This window comes from Octopus bimaculoides, chromosome 14, assembly GCF_046866305.1.
Source record: "Octopus bimaculoides isolate indiv1 chromosome 14, ASM4686630v1, whole genome shotgun sequence".
NCBI lineage: Eukaryota > Metazoa > Mollusca > Cephalopoda > Octopoda > Octopodidae > Octopus > Octopus bimaculoides.
Window position 1 is genome coordinate 29334656 of NC_142941.1, and position 23501 is coordinate 29358156.

Sequence of the window (23501 nt, forward strand, 5' to 3'; positions counted from 1 at the left end):
GATTGAACTATCGTCTGCTATAGAAGATATAAGGTTTATGAAAATAAAATGAAAAACAGAACAAAAACAATGAACTTTCAAAATACATTTGTACTAAATGGAACTAAAAGTAAGTTCTAAAATATTTTTATAAATTTTCTTCTCTGAAATGTATTACAGATTATAGAATTTAGCATTCTGGTAATCACATACATACACACACGCTTACGCACGCACGCACACGCACACACGCACGCACGCACACACACACACACACACACACACACTAAGACATGCAGCATAGAGACCAGTGGTTTACTGCCACTGGGGATGAAAGCTGGAACGTGATCAATGTCAGTTAGGTGAAATGGACTAGATAGTCTTATGGTGTGAAACCTGAAGCCACCAAGAAACATGCCTGATGACATCTTAAATATTATTTTGGACAATATACACAATACAGATCGGAATGGATCTGGTTTTTAAAGTCAACTGGAGAAAGTAACAGACACGTTCCTGTTTTATTATACCTCGTCAACAAAGCATATTCTATGTAGTTGGGTAGACTAATATCAATACACAAGTATATATATGTAACACACACACACACACGCGCACCCCTCTAGGGGTGTATTTAAAATCCAAAAGTAACAAATAAAAGACGCACTCTTCGGCTTTAGTAAACAGGAAGGACACATTTGACAATGTAGCCCTACATATCCAAAAAGACGGAATAAGCACGGCGAGGATGCTTTTGATCATGGGCCTTATTTTAGTCTAAACAACAACGCCAACAAATGGAAATATTTCTGTACTGATTTAGAAATAACACTTGCTATGGTTTATTTTGGAGTCAACAGTTGCTGCGAAATAGCTAAAGGTACACTTCCGTCAAAAAGAGAGAGATTAAGTCATTGAATGCTTTCGCTATCTTCGCAAGGTCAGTTATTTGTTTTTGCTCTTTCTCAATATTGAACATAATAACATATATAGTTGACATTAAAATATATGTTTTAGTTGTAAGTTTAACTATGAAGCTACAAATTTAGTTAGCTATTATAAAAGTTGGAGTATATTTGAATTACTGCGATTTCCCTTCGAATGCAGCAGGCACGTTGTTTTGTTTTTTTAAAGACTACTTTAGAATGTGAATTCTCGGGAACCAACTCTGAAATTCAGTATCTTTCCCCATTTCATTTCGTTAATTTTCCCAGAAATGGCACAACCCATTTTCTCCTTGCTCGATCAAAACAATAATAACAATATTGAGTGTTGTTTTTTAGTCTATGTCAGCCCTCATCTCGCAAATCTATGATCGAAAAAGCCCCTCGTATGTCATTACTGGGTTTCGAGTTTCTAGCCGATCGTTCGATTTATAAATATTAGTATTTGACACAATACTAAAAAAGAACAAAAAAAAAAAAAAAAGGCGGGCGGAATTCTGATCCTAGCACACCATTATAACCATAACTTTTTATTTTATTTTGGGGAATTTTCACAAAACTGTTGCGAATTTATGTTCTGCATACTGGAATCCATACGATTATGCAGAAAAAAGTGCTTATTGGGAGAAAAATAATTGAAAAACCATCAATGCATGTCAGAGTGACAAATAAACGAAGAAAGTACCAGGTGGTCGTGGAATGTGTTAGAAATAATACAGCTAAATCTCCCTTAAATCACACACCTTTTCGTATGAAAATTAATTTGAAGTTATAAACAGAAACAAATTGCAGATTCATACTGTCCATGTTTTAAAACAATAACGAAAAAAAAAAAAAAAAATTCGAAAAAGTGTGGAAATTCTAGGAGTTATGGGGTGGGAGTGATTAAAAAATTTGTTTTTAAAAATTACTTGTATAAGCATATGAATGAATTCCAGTGTGTAGAACACAAATTTGCAAAAAAAAAAAAAAAAAAAATGAAAATCCCTCCAAATAGAAAAGGCTGGGAGGAGTTATATGGTTTGCTTGGATCAGAATTCCGTCAAAAGGTGTTCCACTTCCCCCTCTCTGTGTACATCAAGGAGTAAATTGACAACTCGTGATTTGAAGGAAATTTGGCTTAATCTTCATCAGTCTACTGTTAGAGAATATTTTGATATATCTGTATGACAGCCTTATTGCTTGATCTCCAAATTCCTCTCAAATGAATTCCATCATTCTAAATAAAGAAGGATACATTAGACAAAAAGCTCTGCCCTTGGTCATGGCTGGAACACCTTTGATCATAAGTCTGTTGAACTAGGGCCTACTTGAGGCTCAGCAACAACCAGCTTAATTTTTGTTGTATTTCTTTCAAATTATTTTTTTCCTTTTTTTTATAGATGGCGTCTTTAATTCGCAAGCTACCTCAGTGTGGGAATTACTTGTTTCTTCAAGCCAACAAGAACCATATTAATAACTCATGTTTAGTACTAACACGGGTATGTTTCATTAAAACAGTTTTCTTTTAAGTATTGTTAAAAATGATTGTCTTTCTTCCAGACAAGCATAACTTTGCAGCTAGAGAAGACCATGTTAATTGTGGTGAACCATTTCTCACTGGAGATTTTAAAATAAAGCCAATTAATATTTTAAATACTATATTTACTCTCATATAACAGGCATTTAATACAAAAAACTTCAGGGACAAAATTAGTGAAGTGCATTATCATCATCAATCCCTTGATATTATGAGGAATCATAGGGCCAGTTACTCACTTTCCATGGCATGTAAGTAACTGAGACCACGTCATTCATCCTGAACAGTACACCAGCCCATTACAGGGTTACTCATTTACTGCTGAGTGGACTGGAGCAACTTGAAATTAAGTGTTTTGCTCAAGAACACAATGCACCATCCAAACCAGAAATTGAAACCTTGATCTTGCAATCATGAGTACAACACTCTAACCACTAGGTCATGCACCTTCACATTGCATTATACTAGAGCAGTGGTTCCCAAACTTTTTTTCTCTGAGCTGCATTTTTGGAATGAAAATTTGCTTCCATCTCACCAAGTTTTATGTGATAAAAAGTATATTTAAAAAATAATAAACAACTAATAGTGTGTTAAATGTGATATATAACCCAAATAACTTATATGATTAAAGTACACAAATTTAATGAAAGGTATGAGCTTGTTTTTGACGAGTAATCTCCTTTATATTAGGCCTAATTTGAAATAGACAAACTCATTTCCTCATCAACACAAAGAAGCCTTCCCTTTTTTTGGTTTTTGATATTTGTCAGAACTGAAGATCCTTGTTCACAGCAATATGTTATGGAGATAATGCTTTTGAAAAGACACATGGATATTGTTTCTATTTGTATATCCAAAATGAGTTCAATGGTACACTCTTGTGTTTCATTTTTAAGGTGCGATCACTTGAAATGTTTGCCAATTCTTCCTCCTCATCTAATGTAAGATCTAAACAGCTTGAATTTGCAATAGGGTCTCTAACCCAGTCAAATTTTCTTGTAGACAACGATAGAAAGTAATCATAACTTTTTTCTAAAAGTATTACAAGATGTTCCTGTATAAGGGCATACAATTTCTTACTTGTTTTAAAACTTTTTATGAATGGGAACATTTCTTGGTTATGTTGCATTGCTCTTCCTAGCCAGAGTTGAAGCTTTTTTTTAAATGCAGTCAGTTTATCTGTAGTTGTGAGTCAAATATTTCACATACCAGTCATTCTCATCCAGCTGGTGAAACAATGGGTTTCCTTCTTGTTTTAAAAATGCTTTTAATTCATTCTTCAGTTCCAACACCTGATTTAAAACTTTTCCCCAAGACAACCAGCAAACATCTGTGTGCAGAAGTAGGCAGTGGTTTTCTGATTTCATGTCTTTGTATAGCTGAGCAAATAATCCTGCCTTTATTGGTTTTGCTTTGATGAAGTTTACAATGTGCACAGTTTGATCCAAAACCAACTTCAAATCATCCACAAGGGTCTTGGAGACTAATGCTTCTCTGAGTTGATATTACATCTGGATTTATCTTTCTGACGATTGCCACCAAGCCTCTCACAGTCCCTATCATACTTGGGGGCCCCATTCGTGCAAATTCCAATACAAGAATTCCATGAAATCTCAACCTTTTCAAAATACTCAGACAGGGCTTGAAAAATATCTTGTCCCCTAGTACGTTCAAGTTCCTTGCAAAATAAAAATTGTGAATGAATCTGCTATAAGCAAGCAACTGTGCCCTTCCACTAATGTCGATAGATTCATCAACTTGAATGGCAAATTTAGAATTCTTAATACTTTCAGAAACACAGTTCTCAATATAGCAGACATATCAGCTATTCTTCTGTGAATTGTATTATCAGACAAAGGAATTTTCATAACTTCTGGCTCAGCATCATCATCAGAGAAAGTTTTCACAATCAAGCGGCTAGCAAGCTGAATTAATTTTTCAGCTATTAAATGAGGTTTTGTTTGTTGAGCAATTAGTTCTGCTACTTCCTACAATACAATCTGCATCTTGTCTGAAATTGTCATTGGTTTTTCAAAATATGATTGCTGGTGTTTCTGTTGTTCCAAAAGCCTTTCAAAGTATTGAACATCTTTGCCAGATTTTCATGTTTTGATGACAGATGTCTTTTTATCTTGCTTGGGACCATATTGGAATTGAAAAACTTTTCAACACAGATCCAACACATAGGTTGAGGTGCATTTTTATCTCCAGTCTATGAGAAACTGAGACTCTTAGCTATCCATAATATACTGTCAGCATACTTTCTTTTTTGGAGGCTTGCTTTGACCTGCTTCTGTTGTAGAATTTGGTGTGTCTTCTTCAATACCTTGTTTATCTGATGATTCTGGATTGGTAAATGAATCTCATCATCCTTGTTATCACTTGATACTTTCACTCTTTTTAAAAAAAAATATGTATCCATGATCTGAAAGGAATAAAATATGACCCTGTATTTAGCCTTTTATTCTAGTGGCTGTAATGCCAGAAACGAAGTCACCTGCTCAGGGGAAGGGAAGTCCCAGTGAAAAGGCACAAGCAGCCCTACAGCAAAGAAGGCCAGAGAAAGGGTTAAAAGGAGTTAACCATAGATACGAAGTCAGAACATTATCATTGATAACTCTCCCCTCCAATTTGAGGACCCTAGTTTTAATACCTGACACAATGCAAAAATATCACAATGATAAAATCGGTCAATAATTATTTATAACTATCTATACTGGGGCTCATGCATGCAATTACAAGTAATCCATAATAATATTTGAAATTTTGAAATCATATTTATTTTTGGCATATGAATTTTTTGAAACTGTTTCTAAATCTTTGATTGTCTTTCAATCATTCTGCTGCACTTATGAGGTGCACCACACCATTTTGGAACCACTGTACTAGAGTGTAAAAAAACAAAGAGGATAAAATATATAACTAATTATTAGGTGTCACATATTTGAGATGGCATTGTACTCAAATGAATATTGTAGTTCATGTTTTTTAAAATAAAATGAGTGAATGCTTGAGATGAGTTGTTAATGGTTATCTCCATCATTGTTTTACATTTGCTTTTTTTGCTGGTTTGGTGGTGGATTCTGGGGCAGTGGTTTACAGACAGTTACCCCTTCTGTCACCAGCCTTTGTAATTGACTCTTATAACACACTGGAATATTGTGTCCCTGCCCTAAAACTGGTATGCACATAGTAAACCAAGCAATAATTATAATTTTTTCCAATCATCAACATCATCTTTGAAAATGAAAGTGTTTCTAATATTTACATTTGCAGTAAATGACAATGTCAGTAGTGTGTCTCATAAAATTGAGGTCAACTTTGCTTTCTTCCTTCCAATAAAAAGAAATATAAATACACATTAGATAATGTGGTTGTTGATTTCTAGGTCACAAAATGAGACAGGATGATCACAGCAGAATGATTTTGAAGGTAGATGTACTTTGTTATTGTTGATTGTTGATCTGAGGCTAAACAATTTGTATGATGACCACAGCTTCTATCAATATCATTTAGATCATGGCCTCTGAAATAGCAAGCTGTGGTCATGGTCACTGTTATCAAATCTTTGTAGTTGTTGTTACAAATATTTCATACAACTGGTCCTGTTGGTTATCAATGTGTGGTAGTTATTGGGAATTTTTATATATTGATGATCTAGTTCTCATTGCAGAATGTTTGAAAGTTCCAATCTGGAGGAAGTGTCCAGAATCCAATAGCCACATCTATATAGTCCAATGTTCAATCCTAAGATGCATGGTACCTTGGCAAGTGTCTTCTACCATTGCCGTGGGTTGACCAACACCTTGTGTTTGGGACTTGATTGACAAAAGCAGTGCAAATGTGTGTTATTTGTATGTTTATCGTTTCAGTGACGTACATTTGCAAAATTTCAATGAGAAATTGCTCATAAACTTGTGCCTTCAAACAAATATATCTTGCATTTGTTCAAGATGAGTCTCACAGAGACACCCTTGTCATTTTCACCATCAGAAACTCAGTGAACCAGTGATTAACCCATTAGGAAGCAATAACCAACAATGGTATACTTGACAAAATGCATGATATAAAATAGGTATCCATATTTCCATAATCATATAGACCAGTTTTTATGCCAGAAGTCAAGAGGTTAAAGCAGTGGTTCCCAAAGTGAGTGGTACTGCACTCCGCGCAACAGCTGTATGTGTGTGTGTGGAAATACTGTGAAATACTGTTGTTTTGAATTTGCTACAGAAAATGGTCTATGTCTGTGATGGTGAGTGGTGGTGGTGGTCGGGTGGGCACTTGGAATGTGACCTTAGAACCAAGTGGGCAGCAGCCTGAAAAAGTTTGGGAACCACTAGGTTAAAGTATGATAGAGAAACAAGAACAGGTATCTTGCTGTAGGGAAGATACATGGTTACCCCAGTTGGGAAAAAAAAAAGGGGATGGAAATGAAAGTGTATCAAAGACATACCTTCAAGTTATTGGAAGGTGACTATAAGAGAAATGGTATGTGCCTAGTAGGAAAAAACATGTGAAATGAAAGAAAAATATGATAAATGATATCTTCACTGAAAAATATATGTATGTTTATTAATGTTATTTTGTAGAACACAGTTATTTTAAAACGAGAATGGGCAGTTCCATTAACCAATCCAGGAGACATACCTCATCTAAAGGATAAACATAGAGTATTTAAATTTGTTGAAAACACTAATGCTGAAAAACTGCCAGATATCCAGTGTATCCTCACAGACAATATTGATGGTAAGAAGTTATATTTTATTATTTTTATCTGTTATCATGGCAGAACCATTAGTGCGACAGACAAATTGCTTATTGCTAATGATGTGACTTAGCTTTTCATCCTTTCAGGGTTGATGAAATAAGTACCAGTTGAGCACTGGGGTTGATGTAATCAACTAACCCCTCTCTCCAAAAATTTGAAGCCCTGAGCCTAAAGTAGAATGGATTATTATTAGTAGTGTCATTGTGATGATGATGGTGACAGTGGATTTGCAGAATTATTAAAGCATCAGACAAAGTTCCATGCAATATTTTTTGTGGCTCTTTACACTCTGAGTTTAATCTCACTGAGGTCAACTTTCGGTGAAGTACCAGTCAAGTATTAAGGTCGATAGTTTTGACTAACCCCCTCTACTAGAAATTTCTGTCCTTGTACCTAAATCAGAAATTAAAGGTGGTGAGCTGGCTGAAATGTTACCACACTGGACAAAAGGCTTAATGTCATTTTTTTCTTGCACTTTATGTTCTCTGTTCAGATGCTGCCCAGACTGACTTTGTCTTTTGTCCTCTCAGGGTCAATAAAATAAGTATCAGTTAAGCAGTGGGCTCAATGTAATCAACTTACTTCTGAAAATTGCTGGCCTTGTGCCAAAATTAGAAGGGATTGTTATTATTGGAAAGTAGCAAGCTGGTAGAACTGTTAGTGCATCAAACAAACTGCTTAGCAGTATTTCTACCAGCTCTTTATGTTCTGTGTTCAAATTCGACGAAGGTCATCTTTGCCTTTCATCCTTTTGAGAGTGTTGGTAATATACGTACTAGTTGAGCACTGTGTTCAGTAACCAACTATCACCCACCTCTGAAATGGATGATCTTGTGCCAAAATTAGAAATCATTATTGTCATTATTAAATCGACCCCTGTCATTCATTTTCACCCTAACATCTAAACCATATGTATCTACTCAGCACTCTGTATAAGTCTCTTATCAGTCTCTCTCCTGAGATGTAGAGGTTGATATTGACTTCTAGACCATTTCTAAGTTCTCTTCAATCCTTTCGTTACTGTATTTATTTTGAAATGCTCTGTGTTTCTTTCAATTGCTTTAAATATAACAAAGAATTTAGTAAAATAACTTAGTTATCATTCAGCTAGTGTTAGGAACATAAATTGTGACTAAGGTTTGGTGGAAGATTTTAATTAAAAACTTATGCAAACAAGACATTTGTACTCAGAGCTGGAGCCAGTTTCAGCCAGTTTGATAACAAAAGGGTTAAGCTCTTTTTTTTTGAAAATCACATTAGAAGTGTGATCTTCTTCAATCCTTGCAGATTTTCCTTCCTTTGAGTCGCACATTCCACATCTGACATTGCTATGGTTTGTCTCTTTTCTCAATTAACAGGCATTGGCTATAAGAACGAATTGGTAACTGTGAAAAGAAAGTTATTCCGCAATATTCTGTATCCAGCAGGACTAGCAATGTATGCATCACCTGAAAACATTGAGAAGTTTGCTGTGACAGTAAGTAAAGGGCTTGTCCTTTTCAGTCCCAGTTAGAATCATTTTGATTATGTTACTAATGCCTTTTGTAAAAGTATGCATGTCAATATTTCCCATTTCCCTGCCTCTTAAATGTAAATTCTTATGTAAACTACTTCTGTAGGCATAGCTATGTAGTTAAGAAGCTCATTTTGCAACCATGTTCAGTCCCACTGTGTTGACCAATACCTTTGGAGTGAATTCGGTTTGTGTTTGTCGCTCTACTATTGCTTGACAACTGGTGTTGATTTGTTTGCATTCATACCATTTCTTAGCAGTTTGGTAAAAGAAACTAATAGAATAAGTACCAAACATTAAAAGTATGCACTGGAGGCAATTTATTTTATTAAACACTTTAAGGCAGCCCAAAGCATTTGCAAAATGTATGTATGTGTGCATGTATTTACACACACACACACACACACATGTATAAAGTATTAGTTTTAATTTTCTATTTCTATATTTTCTATATTCTTAGAGTGAAGAATTCCTGGGTTCTCGATGGGCAAGATTGGTAAGTTGGTTTACATTTTCCATTTTATTTCAAATACTTTTAGATTGATATTTCAGTGCTAAAATGGGTTGGAAGGGTTAATAAATGTTTAAATATTTGGATATTGCTAGAGTGTTAGCTGTCCATCTGGATGGGTCTTCTTACTGCTAGTATATCACCTGTGAAGTAAGACTGGAATCTGTTGTGAGTCTGATATATTAGTGAGTACAAAATACAGGGTACCCCAAACTTAACTATCACCTATTTCAGTGAAATCAGACAATTTTTTTAAAAACTCACTTTATTTATACATCATTTACATTTGACGGATATTTCTCCTCATCTTGTTTGTTGTTAACACAACTTTTCAGCTGATATACCCTCCAGCCTTCATCAGGTGTCTTGGGGAAATTTTGAACCTGGGTTCTCATTCCTAAGGTATTTTTTGATGTTGTTGTTGTTGTTGCACCAACAACAACAGCAGCAACAACATCGAAAAATACCTTAGGAATGAGAACCCAGGTTCGAAATTTCCCCAAGACACCTGTTAACAACAAACAAGATGAGGACAAATATCCATCAAATGTAAATAATGTACATAATTCCTCATCTCTTAACTGTATCACTTTATTTATGTTTAATGTGTGTTAAAGGTGTATACATTTTTTATTTTGTCTATAATTTTATTTTCATTCCTGTTAGATCCACAACAGCTTTTCTCCAGTTTGGCTGCAATCATTTTCTCTACCTCCATCCCCTGCATGGAGCAACAGTTTGGCTGAAATTAAAGAACACATTTAGTTAGCAGTGCAGGAGATAACTCCTGAAAGGTGTTTTGTAATGCTAAGGATAGATTTGAAATTTGCAGGGATACAGATGGAGCACATGATAAAAATTAAGTAATAAACATAAAATTCTGTCAGATTTAAAAAAATTTGATCAGTTTCATTGAAAAAGATAGTTAATTCTGAGACACCCTGTTTACTGTTTGAGGACAGTGCACTGTAGTCGATTTTCAAATGAGATGATTGGGTACAGCTGTTTGAATGCTGATGATTTAGCCTGGCTGACTGGATTTTCAGCATATTTTGGCAACAGTATTTTCTGGGACTAGAGGCGAACACACACATACATACACATGTGCACAGAAATATGCACACACAAATAGAGAGGGAGAGAGAGAGAGAGAGGCTACATATACAAACATTACTAGATTGCTTACACACATAAACAGAGAAAGACAGACAGAGACATTGCAATTTATTAATTGAAAACGACCAGCATAAATATTTTCCCCTCTTCTTATACACATAAAGAAAAATAAGCTCATACACATAAGTGGAGAGAGAGAGAGATGGGAGGAGGGAGAGAAACATCATCATGTCTGGATTCAAATGTCATCATTGAATCAGCATTGCCAAATAAGTGGTGCCAAAATGCGTGCACCAAAATATCTCATACCCAACTGATGATCTGAATTTGAATGTTCCTGATATCAGAGTACAGAAAAAGAAATGCAAGATATTGAGGTTGAATCTCACACTACAGAATTGAATTTATCCCTAAATGGTTGAATTAAGAGTACACTAAACAAAAATAGCTTGCAATATTTAGTTACATTAAGGCAGTGAGCTGGCAGAATTGTTGGCACATCAAGCACAATGCCTAGTTGCATTTATGTTCTGGGTTCAACTGCTGCCAGGGTTGATTTTCCTTTCATCCTGTTGGGGGTTGATAAAATAGGAACCAGTTGAGCCCTGGGGTCGATGTAATCGACTTAGCCCCTTCCCCTTAATTACTGGCCTTATGCCAAAATTTGAAACCAATATTTAGTCACATCAATGTGGTAAGCTGGCAAAATCATTAGCACACTGAGCAAAATACTTAGTGGCGTTTCACCTGTCTTTATGTTCTGAGTTCAAATTCTGCCAAGGCCAGCTTTGCTTTTCATTCTTTCAGGGTCAGTAAAATAAGTACCAGTTGAACTATGGAGCTGATGTAATCAACTTACTCACTTCCCGAAATTGCTGACCTTGTGCCAAAATTTAAAATCAATTTTTAGTTACATCTGTGTTCAAACCCCATCAAAGTCAACACAGCCTTTTATCTTTCCAGGTTGATAAAATAAAACCAGTCAAATAATGGATTTGATTTAATCAACTGTTCTCTGCTAACAAAATATGTAGCTTTATGCCTGTTAGGAAACATTGTTATTAGGATGATGGCATGTCACATTACTTCATTTATGTCTCCAATTTTGTTAGTTCATGAGCCTATTTAAGGAACATAAATCTGCTGGCTTCAGTCTACTTGGTTGATAAAATACATTCTGTTTTTTATTTCCTAGATTAAGTGGTAACAAGTAGCTGTAACTGTAAATTTGCTCCAACACCAAACAAAAATTTAACATCTTGACTATATGTTAACACAGAACAATGGAAATAAAGCAGTCACAAAAATAGAACTCTGAGAGAATAGCTGCTCTATTTGTGTGAAAGATATAATTATTAAACCAATGATGATGATGATGACGATAATAATTTCTTGATATTTTATTTGTAGACTCTGAAAATATTATCTAACATGTACCTTACTATTCCAATGAGTGGTGATAATCCATGGGTGTTGAGCAAGGAGCATGTTGTTGTGGCTTTTAGACTGAGGGTAAAGTATTCTACTGTTGAACTATTTTCTCTTATAATCTTTGACTAATTGTGAAGATAGACTCAGCAGATACCATATTATGCTCAAGAAGATTAATTTTGATTGAATATACTTTGAGAAGAGTAAATATTGTAAAAGTCTATACTACCAGGTTTAACATGAATCTTGATTGTAGGGCCTAAATTATCCTAAAAACTTTAGAGTAACATGTAACATGCAGTGTTGCATATTTCCTACAAAAGTATATCATCTATTTTAATCTAGTCAGTAGCTGACTTCCATTTTTGTGGCCCTAAAGTTTGAACTATTACATCCCACACCCTCCACTCTTGTAGGATAATTATAGAATATCTTTCAGCAAGGTGTGAAAGGCCCTACTACCCATGCAAGGACTTTGAAGCCCAAAGGATGGAAAATGTCGAGACTGGGTGAAATCTATGGGAAAGAAGGGCCATGCAGTGAGCCTCTTTCTCCCAGTAACATGCACTGGGTGATCACTGTTACCTTTTTCAATATGTTTGTTCCATGACAGATTATTAGGAATTTTAAAATAAAATTTAACCAGTACATCTCAACTTTTGGTTTAAATTGCTGTACCGTGTTACCTCTCATATCAGAGTTACTTATACCTTTTAAGATATGGAAGGATGAAAATTAGGCATTATTTATGCTTGATGATGTGTAGATTATTGAAATAAAACACATCAAAGACCAGAGTTAATATAATCTTTCATTTTAAACACCTGTGGGAATACATTCTACCTGAACCACATTTTACAAACTAGTCTTTTTTTCTGCAATGTATTCATGTAAACTTTTATCATACTAAGAGTTTCCTTGCAATGTCATTCTTTACAGACTATATGGATAAAGAATTTAAGTGCTCTTCAGTAATAGTAGAGTGAAATTTGTTCTTTATAAAGACTATCTTTGAGGAATTATTTTCTGCTTCACAGCTCATGATAGACATTGTCAAGTACATTGTATGTCCTTGTAGATGAACACAACCAAGTGTATGCACATATTCATTTAAAGTATCTCAGATCAAGAATCTTTTGAACATCTTACAAATTTTTGTTGTGCTACTAACAGATTGGATTTTTTTATGCAGAGCCATAGATACATAGCTTAATGCACTTATGATGATATGTAAAATTGAAAATTTATAGCCAAGATTCAAGAGCTATATATTTTACATTAGTTTATCATAAATCTTCCCTTTTACCAGAACGTTTGAGGCCACATTCACATCTACATGCCTCGTGTAATCCCTTTATGTATGAAAAGAAAGAAACCCTGTATTTCAACAATTAGTCCAAATAATAGATATACTATCTAGCATATTCATTAGGTCAGTTAATACAATTACAGTAATATTGTTTGTTCTCTTATTTTCCTTTTAATTTTCTTTCTGTTTCTGAAGAGTGTTGAAGTAGCTGAAGAAGCCATCACTCTGCCTGATAAAGTAATTACAGAACCTGAGGAAATAGATATACAATTGAAAGTAAGCTTGTGTTTTCAAGTTACTTCTAGAAGATCACCGCCAGTTTTATTGTTGTTATTTATATATCTTGTCTGTATTTCTCTACTGTTACTCTATCTCTACTAAAACAATGGTGAAAACTAAGTTTTAGTCTTAATTTTGCCTTTTCTGTTTCATTACATGCTTTGACTTCTTATACTAACTGGATGTATTAATATTAAGCTAGTTGTTGAACCAAACACGCTGTTTAAAGAAATGCATGTACTTTTATTTCACACACACACACATGTACACACCAGATACCTGTGACTGTATTTACTCCTTTACATTTCAGATGAATGGTAAAGAAGAGGTGACGGTGAAATGCCTCATTATTTTGAAACATAAAGATCCTTCGAAAGATGTTATTCCTACCGACTTACCAACCATGTTAAAAAAAGAAAAGAAGCACAGACAAATATGGGAAGTTTAAAGTTGCTATATATTTGCTAATTAGAGAGGTTTTTTTTTGTTTGTTTTTAAATTAAATCATTTAAAAAAGTATCATTGTAGTTTCTTGTTTTTTTAATATTTCTTTAAATTTTGTTTTTGTTTTGCTTTTGTTATAAAGTACACTTGTTTGTTTTTTAACACTTTTAGATGTGCCTGTCTAAGGTGAATCAATTTTCATAGAGGTTTTATAACATTGCTGCAATATGCCATGGACATAAAGCATAACATTTTATTTGTGAGTGTATATAATGTGTTCATCTGTAACTGATATATATTTAACCTGCTTACTCTTCTTTCCTCTTCTTTGTTCTCATTAGAGACTAGCAAGAAATTCAATATCTCTAACCATAGTGAAGGTATCTGTCTTGAAAGTTAGATTCTCCCTACCCACCCTTAAACTAAAAAACAGGACACAGAAAGTGTCCTTCACAAGGAAGTAGATTGGGAAAGTCGTTAGACTCTTGGGCCAGAATGCTTCACAGTATTTGCTCTGACTCTCAGCACTCTCAGTCCAAATCCCTCCCTGGTCAACTTTGCCTTTCATGTTTTCAGGGTTAATGGTAGATTGGCAGAACTTAGGTCAAGAGGGACACCTGGCAGTATCTGTTCTGGCATTTTGTAGGGCAGAACATCTATCCCCAGCGACTTGTCCCTGGCGCATTCAGCCAGCACCTCCTTGACCTCCTTGGCTGTGATCGACCCTTCACAGCACCTCGCCTCCCGTATCAAGAGTCGCGACCTGCCGGCGAGGAAGTCGCTTAGGGGCTTCCCACGGTCCGTCGCATTGCTCTCCCTGAACAACCGGGCGAAATGCTGATGAAAAGCCTTCCGCATCTCTTCTTGTCCTTCGATCTTACGATCCTGCTTGTCAATTAAAGACTTTATAGAGGCTTCTCTGCCTCTACAACTCTCCACACGACGAGCCCATCCGGCAACGTTAATGCCCTTTCCCCCCACTGCACGTAACTTAGACCTGACTCTACACCCTTTGTGTTTGGCTTTGAGGTGGCGGAACAAGACCGCCTTTGCCACCATCACTCTAGATGCAGAGCCAGATTCCATGGCCTCTTCTAATTCCTTAGCTAATTTCCCTTCTATTCTAGTCTTTTCTAAACATGGCTGTTTACTAAATCTAACAGACTCTGAATGAATGGTTCGTTTGAGGGCGCACCACCATCTATTATTGATGATGGTGCCACATAATGCCCTCTGAACTAATTTCTTAACCCAGGCCCGGAAGGCTTTACAAATCAAGATAGACTTGTTTAGCTTCCAGTACCCTGGTCCCTATCTATGACACTTAACTAAGTACACCTTACATGTCACAAATTTGTGGTCCATGTAAGGGACGCAGTTGAAACGTGGACAACTATCCTTATCTCTATTTCTATCAAGATAAGACCTGTGTGAACTGTCGTTATTAGACCACGTCCACTGTGAAACGAGCGGTTCATCCAGTCTATGGCGGTTTACTAAGTCATGGCTTGTTAGTAGCCTTTTGAGATCAGGATTTCCCCTTCTGTTTGCCAAGCCAACACTATCCACCCGTGCATCGAGTATAGTGATAAAGTCTCCTGTTAAAACTAGAGTCTTAGACGTTACCAAGAAATTCTCCCAAGTCATGGAAAAAACCAGCTTGCCTACACTCTTTCGGAGCATAGAGAGCTACCAACCTGAAAGACTGCTTACTTACATGTGTCACATCTAGGACGACCAGCCTACCTTCTGGGTCCAGAAAGACTGTACTTACCTGTACATCCAAGCTTTTTCTGAACAAAACCACCATGCCCGCGCCTCCCCGACAACTAGGAGAAATAAATTTCTCATAGCTACTTAGAAGAAGTCAGAACGTATGTGGCTCATTCATCTTGGACTCAGTTACCACACATATATCCAAATCTAGTGACCTGAGGTCGTTCAGGAGACAGATTTGTTTCCATCTCGACCCCAAGCCACGTACATTTATACACCCTACTTTAATCTCCATGGAAGAATTTAAAACAGCAAAAGAAACTTACGTTTTTACGTTTTCGGGAGGGGCTGCACTAATTTTGGCAGTCTCTCCCTCTTTTTCTCTCTGGGGTGCAACCTCTAGCATTTTCTGGACGACTTCTTTAGTCATGTCCAGCAAATCACTGGGATACCTTTTTTTTACATGATTCGTAAAGTTCATCGTCTATAACTTTTGCCAGCCTAATATGGGCTGGCATGTCTTGTAACAATGCTTATATATGAACACCTGCAGGTGTCCTCCAAAAATTCTAGCCATTACTTGGTTTTATCGTTGTATTTTATAAATCTCTCTTTTGAGGGGGGGGTCTATTTGGGAGTGGACTGGGGAAATTTCTTGTGTGCCTGTGGTTATTGCTTTCTTTGTTATGGGAGGGGAGTCAGGGGCTGGGGCTTTTTTCCTTTTATATGTCACAACTGTGTAATCCATCTCTTCCGTTTTATCTTGTTGACTTCCTTTATCCCCATCATTTGTTTTCTGTGATTTATTTTCCTCCTCTTTGTCTCTTTCTCCGGTTTTCCTGTTTTTGTCTCCTCCTCCTTGTTGGTTTCTATACCTTTTTCTTTTAGGGGAGGGACATCTACCTTTTTTGTCTTTTTTACATTTTCGCAGTCTGACCTCACGTGTCCCTTCTCGCCACACTTAAAACACCTTGGTCTTCAACCTTCCACCGAGACATGGACACTTAGTCCCTCCCCTATAAAGATTCGATTGGGCCTTGGTTTCAGAACCTCATTTGGGGCCTGTATGACAATTTCCAGGGTTTAGCCTTTCCAATTAATGGCTACCCTCCTCCTCATTTGTAGTATAGTTATTTCCTCCTCGGCGTCATAGATAACTGCAGCGGCCAACCATGACACCTCGTACCCCATTGGTATTTCCTCTATTGTGATTTTTGCTCTCCTCCTTCCTAAATATGTCGGAAGGAGGATTATTTCGTCGTTCCTTAATATTTGAGTTGATATTTGCTTTGCCATTTCGGCATCTTTAAAATGCGCCTCCACTGTAGCACTTCTCACTCCTTTTCCTATGTACACGATTTTGTCCCATATGGGCACCAGACACTTTTCCACTGTTTCATTTTTTGTAGGCATTAATCTCTATACCTTTTTATTGTAAATTTTATAGAACACTTTGTATAGTCTCTGGTGGTGGCAAGAGTTTAGTGAGACTTCTTGTCTTCTTTATAAGATTTCTGAACTTGAACAATTGTTCCTTTGTAATGTTCATATCTATAAAGTTGCCTCCAACGGCTGCTGAAAAACTTGGTTTTTCACCTTCATTTGCTTCAATATTTCTTTGCATTGAGGGGAAATCTTTATTTGATTTTAAATCAAATTCTTTTTTTTTTTTAGACACAATATTGTCTTTACAGACAACAACATAGAAAAAATACACTTTCTGTCACAAATGATAAAAGTAGAAAAATATATTTCACCCTGTACCGGGCAAAGTTCACAATAATCAATTAACAACAATTTTCCGTCCTGTAGGGCAAAAACACCGTCGAAATGACATCAAAAGTTTGATTCACACAGGAATCCACAGAACAACAAACAGTATAACAATTGACAAAAATCACCAACAGAAAAATGAGACTCACACTAGCAAAGATTCCAGCAGCAAACGATATAGCAAAGCAAGGCAACTCTGAACAAACTTATCAAGCGATAGCTTTATGTGAAATTCAGTCAACAACATTGACTGATTTGCGCCAGTAGATTGCTCGATCAAGGAAAATAACGAAATGTTAGCACCAAGCAGTGTTTAGGCATAAGCAAAATTTAGGTTAGTTAAAATATGTTTGTGACATATTTCAACTCCTTAAAGGCAAATTCACTACAGTTACCATGGAGAAATATCTTTCTTATGGTAAAAAGATTGTGAAAACACCCGGTTTGTTCTGTGTCGCCATCTATTAGGAATCCCAGACATTGATGTTTTGAGTTTTTTGACTCGTCAATGGGATGTACTTAAGAGAGGCAACTTTAAGTTTGTTCAGAGTTGCCTCTCTTAGGTACATCCCATTGACAAGAGTCAAAAAACTTGTAACATTGATATCTAGGATTCCTGATAGAAGGCGACACAGAACTAACCGGATGTTTTCACTTTATTACCATAAGAGAGATATTTTCTCCACAGTAACTGCAGCGAATTTGCCTTTTAACAGTTAAGATATGTCACAAATATATTTTAACTCACCTAAATTTTGCTTATACATATATATAATTGGTGTTTCATAAGCATAAAAGCATATGTCTCACCCATCAGCTTTACATAAGTAAACATTAGCTACTTTTGTCCAGAAATTCAGATCCTTATTAGTTGATAAGTTTGGTTTCCATTGGATTTAGACTGTTACTGAGTTATAACAAACCACTATTAGATTGTAAGGCAGCACAAGGTTGTAAGGGAGTTAACTCTTTGATAGTTCCAGATTTTAGTTTTGACTTGGTTTAAATTATCTCAGGAGAAATGTTTGTCTGTAATGACAGTTGATAATCTCAGATTTCCAGTTGAAGAATACTGCAAGCTGTTTCAGGAAATGAAGATTCTCAGTGAGCCAGAACTTGCAATTATGTATTCCACTGGAGTTTGGAGGAGTACTGTCACTGATGTCCCAAGTTACAGTGGATTAAGAACGGAAGTGGAGTTTACTTGTCTCTAGACCTAAAGTAGTGCAGGTGTTATGTTGTCCTTTGAAGTTGTAGATATTGAGTCCCATATAATTCCTCTGGTTACCATCTAGTGACTGAATGTAACTCTATATACAATGGTTTTCGATAGATAGACTCCCCCAGTATACATGTGGCTTGATTTTAACAAGTGCAGGTGAGATGCTGGGCAGCATCAATATATCATTTCAGTTATAATGTATAATGCTGGATGTGGCATTATCCAGGCAAGAATAGCTTCAATGTTGTATGCATTGAAAAGTTTGCCATATTTGCATTGAGTCAGGAAGTGGTGTCTCATGAGAAATAAAAAGTTCCGAGCAACAATTGTAGTGACAGCTAAACTGTGTAGATGATTAAACCAAGTTACTTTCAGCCTCCTGGTTCTCTTTGGATTTAGGATGAGAAGGGATTTCTCTATCTACATTATATTCTCACTAAAACCATTCCTGCTAAGGCCTTATTATTGTAGAGTCTACTCTGCTGAAAATTTCCTTATTAGAAGATATGGTGAAGATGTTTGCTCAGGACCCGAAGAGAATCAGGTGAGACTTCCATCACTTCCTGATCACTTTCTTTGTTAAATTCCCCCCCCCCTCTCTATTCTCATATGTCTGCATAAATGTAAAAAGGTTTGACAGGTAAGAAAGTCTTGATCCCACTCTATAAAACTGAAATTTTGGTTCAGTGATTGGAAGTTTCCATCTCTGCTTCATTCACCTGCTTATGTTTCTTGTCTTTACCCCTTCTACAAAAACCTAAACATGAAAATGTTCAGAAAATAAAGTATTCATAGATACCATCTGCATGAAAAAACAACAACAGTGAGTTAGTGTTAACATATTTAATGTAGGGAACCTCAAAAAATTAAGTCTTTAGTCCAGAAGAATAATGACTAATAGTGTTATCAGTCTTGTAGCAGGCATGGGAGTCAACTCTAGCTATATTTCAATATCATTCTGACCTCATCATTGAAGCATAAACCTTCACCATAATTGCTGAAACAGTGGTAAATATTTCAGTAAGTAAATTATTGTATATTGTAAGAAACTAGAAGTGTTTAGAGAATAAGTGCTTTAGAAATACCCTTTACTTGAAAAGCAATAAATAAATTTGTTCATTCATTCTATGTCCATTTTTTCATGCTAGCATAGATTGAATAATTACTTATTCATCCATTGTTTTACAGTTAGATGTTCTTATTTTGTGAACCCTTCCATGGATTATTGAAAAAGCTCACTAGAAATAATTAAGTATTGAGGTAAAAACAATATTACATAGTCACAGTTAGTATTAGGGACTGCCCACCCTGTATCACTTTTAATTCTCTTCTTCATAAGTTGCTATATCTATTAAACAAGAGAGAAATTCTTTTATACTGATGAGTTTCTTCAAGACAGATGCCTTCACTTATAAATTTAGCTTCATAAGACACTAACGTTAAATTCAACTTTACGATGAAAGTAAACAAAGTTTGTTCTTTTTTAGAAGCGTTGAGATGTATTGTAAGATACAGAAATAAATTTATTTCTCAAACCCGTGATAATGCTATAAATAGCGTGATCAGGATAAATTATCCATTTATTGCAGAAAATTTATAAGTTCTAAAATTGCACAAGAATTTGTTGCTGGGCAGTTTAGTTTAATGGTAAAACACTTGATGCGTAATCACAGAGATGTGAGTTAGAGTCTCATGGCTGGCCAGTAGTGTATTTTTCTGCAATAAATGGATAATTTATCCTGATCACGCTATTTATAGCATTATCACGCGTTTGAGAAATAAATTTATTTCTGTATCTTACAATACATCTCAACGCTTCTAAAAAAGAACAAACTTTGTTTGTTGTGAAATTTTTAATATTATTGGAAACAACTGCTATTGGACTTCTTGTGATTTGAATTCTTTGATTTTTTACTCTTTGCAGGGTAAAAAATATTATTTTTGTCAATAATTTTGGCAAAAATTATTTTTTCTCAAAAAAAATATTTTTGTCAATTTGTATATTCCTTTTTAAGGAATTTATTTGATCTATTAAATTACATTATGGAAACAAGTGTTTATGGAAAAACCCGATTTTTCTGCCGCCATAGGCGGTAAAATGATAACGCCAGAGGTGATGATGGCTGAATTGTTTAGGTATAGAAATCTCCTCTATAGGAAATTGTATAAAATATAGCTGTGAGAACAGTAGTATACAAAATGTATAACGTAAAGGAAAAATGAATTGGAACTTGTAAAAGTGAAATAATTGAAAGGTGTCTGGTACCTGTATGGAATAAAATTGTGTACATTGGATGTGGTAGAAGGAATGCTACAGTAGAAGCACAATTTGCTAATGAGAACTCAGCTAAGGAGTTACCAACAAGAACACTAAAACATGAGGAAATAATTTTGCTACCAACGTATTTGGGTAGAAGAATGGCAAAAATTACTGTAGAAGATATACGTAATTTGGATAGCAACAGCCATAACTTATGATATGGAGGAAAAAATGTCTATTTTACAGATGAAGAGGAAAGAGGCCAAAAATTGAAAAGGGCAGACTCTTGAGGTCAGGGCTCAAGCCACCCCTAAAGTACTAGAAGAGCTGCCCAATAGGATATTTATAGGGGAGGGGCTGGGTGCGAGAGTTGTAGTAGAGGGGCATTGGCCATGCTGCTTTAAGTGCAGCAAAGAGGGTTACAACTGCTCTGAATGCAAGCCTGAAGAAAAAAAGAGTGAAGCCCCTCCCCAAAAAGAACCACTAGAGACAGGAGAAAAAGAGAAACAAGAACTGAAAAGACAAGAAAGAACACAAGAAAAAACACAAGAGAAAACACAGGAAAAAACAAGGAAAACACAAGATACAACTAAAAACACAGAAGAAGAAATGGAATTTACCGTGGTTAAAGCCCAAAAGAGGAAAAAGGCCCAAGCCCTGGACTCCCCTCCCCACACAAAGAAAACAAGCCAAGTACAGACACACACGAAAAAACCCCACACCATCTCCTTGTTAAAACCCACTGCCAAACCCCACCCCAAGGCACAAGAAAAAATTGTGTCCTCTAATGAAAAAGAATGAGGTACTATCAAGAGTGATAAGAGCTATTACAAAGCTTGGGTTTATAAAGACAACAAGGACATGCCGCCTCACATCCGAATTGTGAGGATGGAGGCAGGATTATTCAAAGAACTAAAAGAAACATATCCTAATGACTTAAAAGATATAAGTCAAGAGATGGCCAGTAGAATTTTTATGGTCAGTCCAGTGGCTACACTGCAAAAGAAAAAGGATGGAGAGGAAGCTGAATTCTTGCAGCCCCTCCTCAAACTTAAAATGTAAGTAAGTATACTTTACTATGGAGATTAAGCTAGGGTGTGTAAATGCGTGTGGCCTGGGGTCGAAATGGAAACAGACTTGTCTCCTGAATGACCTTAGGTCACTAGATATAGATGTATGTGTTGTGACTGAGTCCAAGCATTCTCGCCTCTTCTAAATGACTACGAGAAATTTATTTTTCCTAGTCAGCTGGGAGGCAGGGGTGTAGTGGTCTTATTCAGGAAAAACTTGGATGTGCAGATAAGTACAGCCTTTCTGGACCCAGAAGGTAGGCTGGTCATTCTGGATGTAACACATGTAAATAAACAGTCCTTCAGGTCGATAGCTGTCTACGCACCAAAAGAGTGTAGACAGGCTGGTTTTTACCAGGTCCTGGAGAACTTCTTAGTGACATCAAAAACTCTAGTTGTACTAGGAGACTTTAACACTATTCTTGATGCACGGGTGGATAGTGTTGGCTTGACTGATAGAAGTGGAAACCCTGGCCTAAAAAGGCTACTAGAAAGCTATAATCTAGTAGACCAATATAGACTGGATGAACCACTTGTTCCTCAGTGGATGTAGACTAATAACGACGGTTCACTCAGATCTTATATAGATAGGATATTTGTTAGGAATATAGATAGGAATATGTTTAGTTGTTCACGTTTTTGTTGCGTCCCTTACATGGATCACAAGTTTGTGACATTGAGGTGTACCTAGATAAGTGTCATAGGCAGGGACCAGGGTACTGGAAGATGAACAAGTCTATTTTGACTTGTAAAACCTTCCATGCCCAGGTTAAGGAGTTAGTGAAGAGGGCATTAACCGGTGCCATTATTAATAATAGGTGGTGGTGTGCCCTCAACCAAGCCATTCGTTCTGAGTTTATTAGATTTACTGCTATTTCTAGCCAATGAAGTGACTTCATAAAAATTCCCTCATTGGATCAAGGTCAGAGACTATCATTTGGTTTCCTCTACACAAGGCATCCTGATACTTGTCTGTTAATCTCCATCCCATTTCTTTTCTCAATAATCTGTGTAAGTTCAGTTCTGATGTCAGATTTAGGAAAAATCTTACATGATAACAGATTAAGTTCATGAAAACACCCCAAAGAAAGCTACCAGGACTCCCACAGCAACATACTCAAACTTTGTCCCACAGACATGATGCCTCTTCATTCTTCTACTTCTACAATGACCTCTTCTCCTTAAAACTAGCTAGTTGTTGTGCACTACTACTACTACTACTATTACTATTACTACTACTACTACTACTACTACTAACCTGATACACTTATCTTGACTCTTTCCCTATCAAGCCTTGCATGAAGCACTGCAATTCCCTTTTACTCATTTCCTCCACAAATGTCAATGCAATCTGTTCAACATGAGCTTTATCACTCTCGTCAGTTTTGGAGGACTTTCCAAGCTCATGATTATAGTTATTTATGCTGCCCCAGTAAAAGTAGTTGTCTCAACAGAAGTTATTTATGTCGTCCAAGCAGCAATAGCATAACTAGCACAAAGGGCAAGAAGTGTTTCGCACCCCGGATGATGCTTTTATGGGGCAGCATGATGTAGCTAGAGTGAGTGCCGCAGCGGGACCCCAAGCCTACACAGGACGGATCTGTTCAGTTTCGCTCACAGATTTAAAAATTATTTTTTTTTAAC

General features: G+C 36.2%; 1 protein-coding gene across 1 annotated transcript; it reads left to right on the plus strand.

Moving 5' to 3' along the window:
• Positions 1–231: 231 nt before the first annotated feature.
• LOC106875306 (large ribosomal subunit protein bL9m) lies at positions 232–13891 on the plus strand. Its single transcript, XM_014923397.3, has 8 exons — positions 232–919; positions 2306–2404; positions 7035–7191; positions 8572–8690; positions 9187–9222; positions 11764–11865; positions 13289–13369; positions 13683–13891. The coding sequence occupies exons 2-8, from the start codon at positions 2306–2308 to the stop codon at positions 13818–13820; spliced, it is 732 nt and encodes a 243-aa protein (XP_014778883.1). The 5' UTR covers positions 232–919; the 3' UTR covers positions 13821–13891.
• The last annotated feature ends 9610 nt before the right edge of the window (positions 13892–23501 follow it).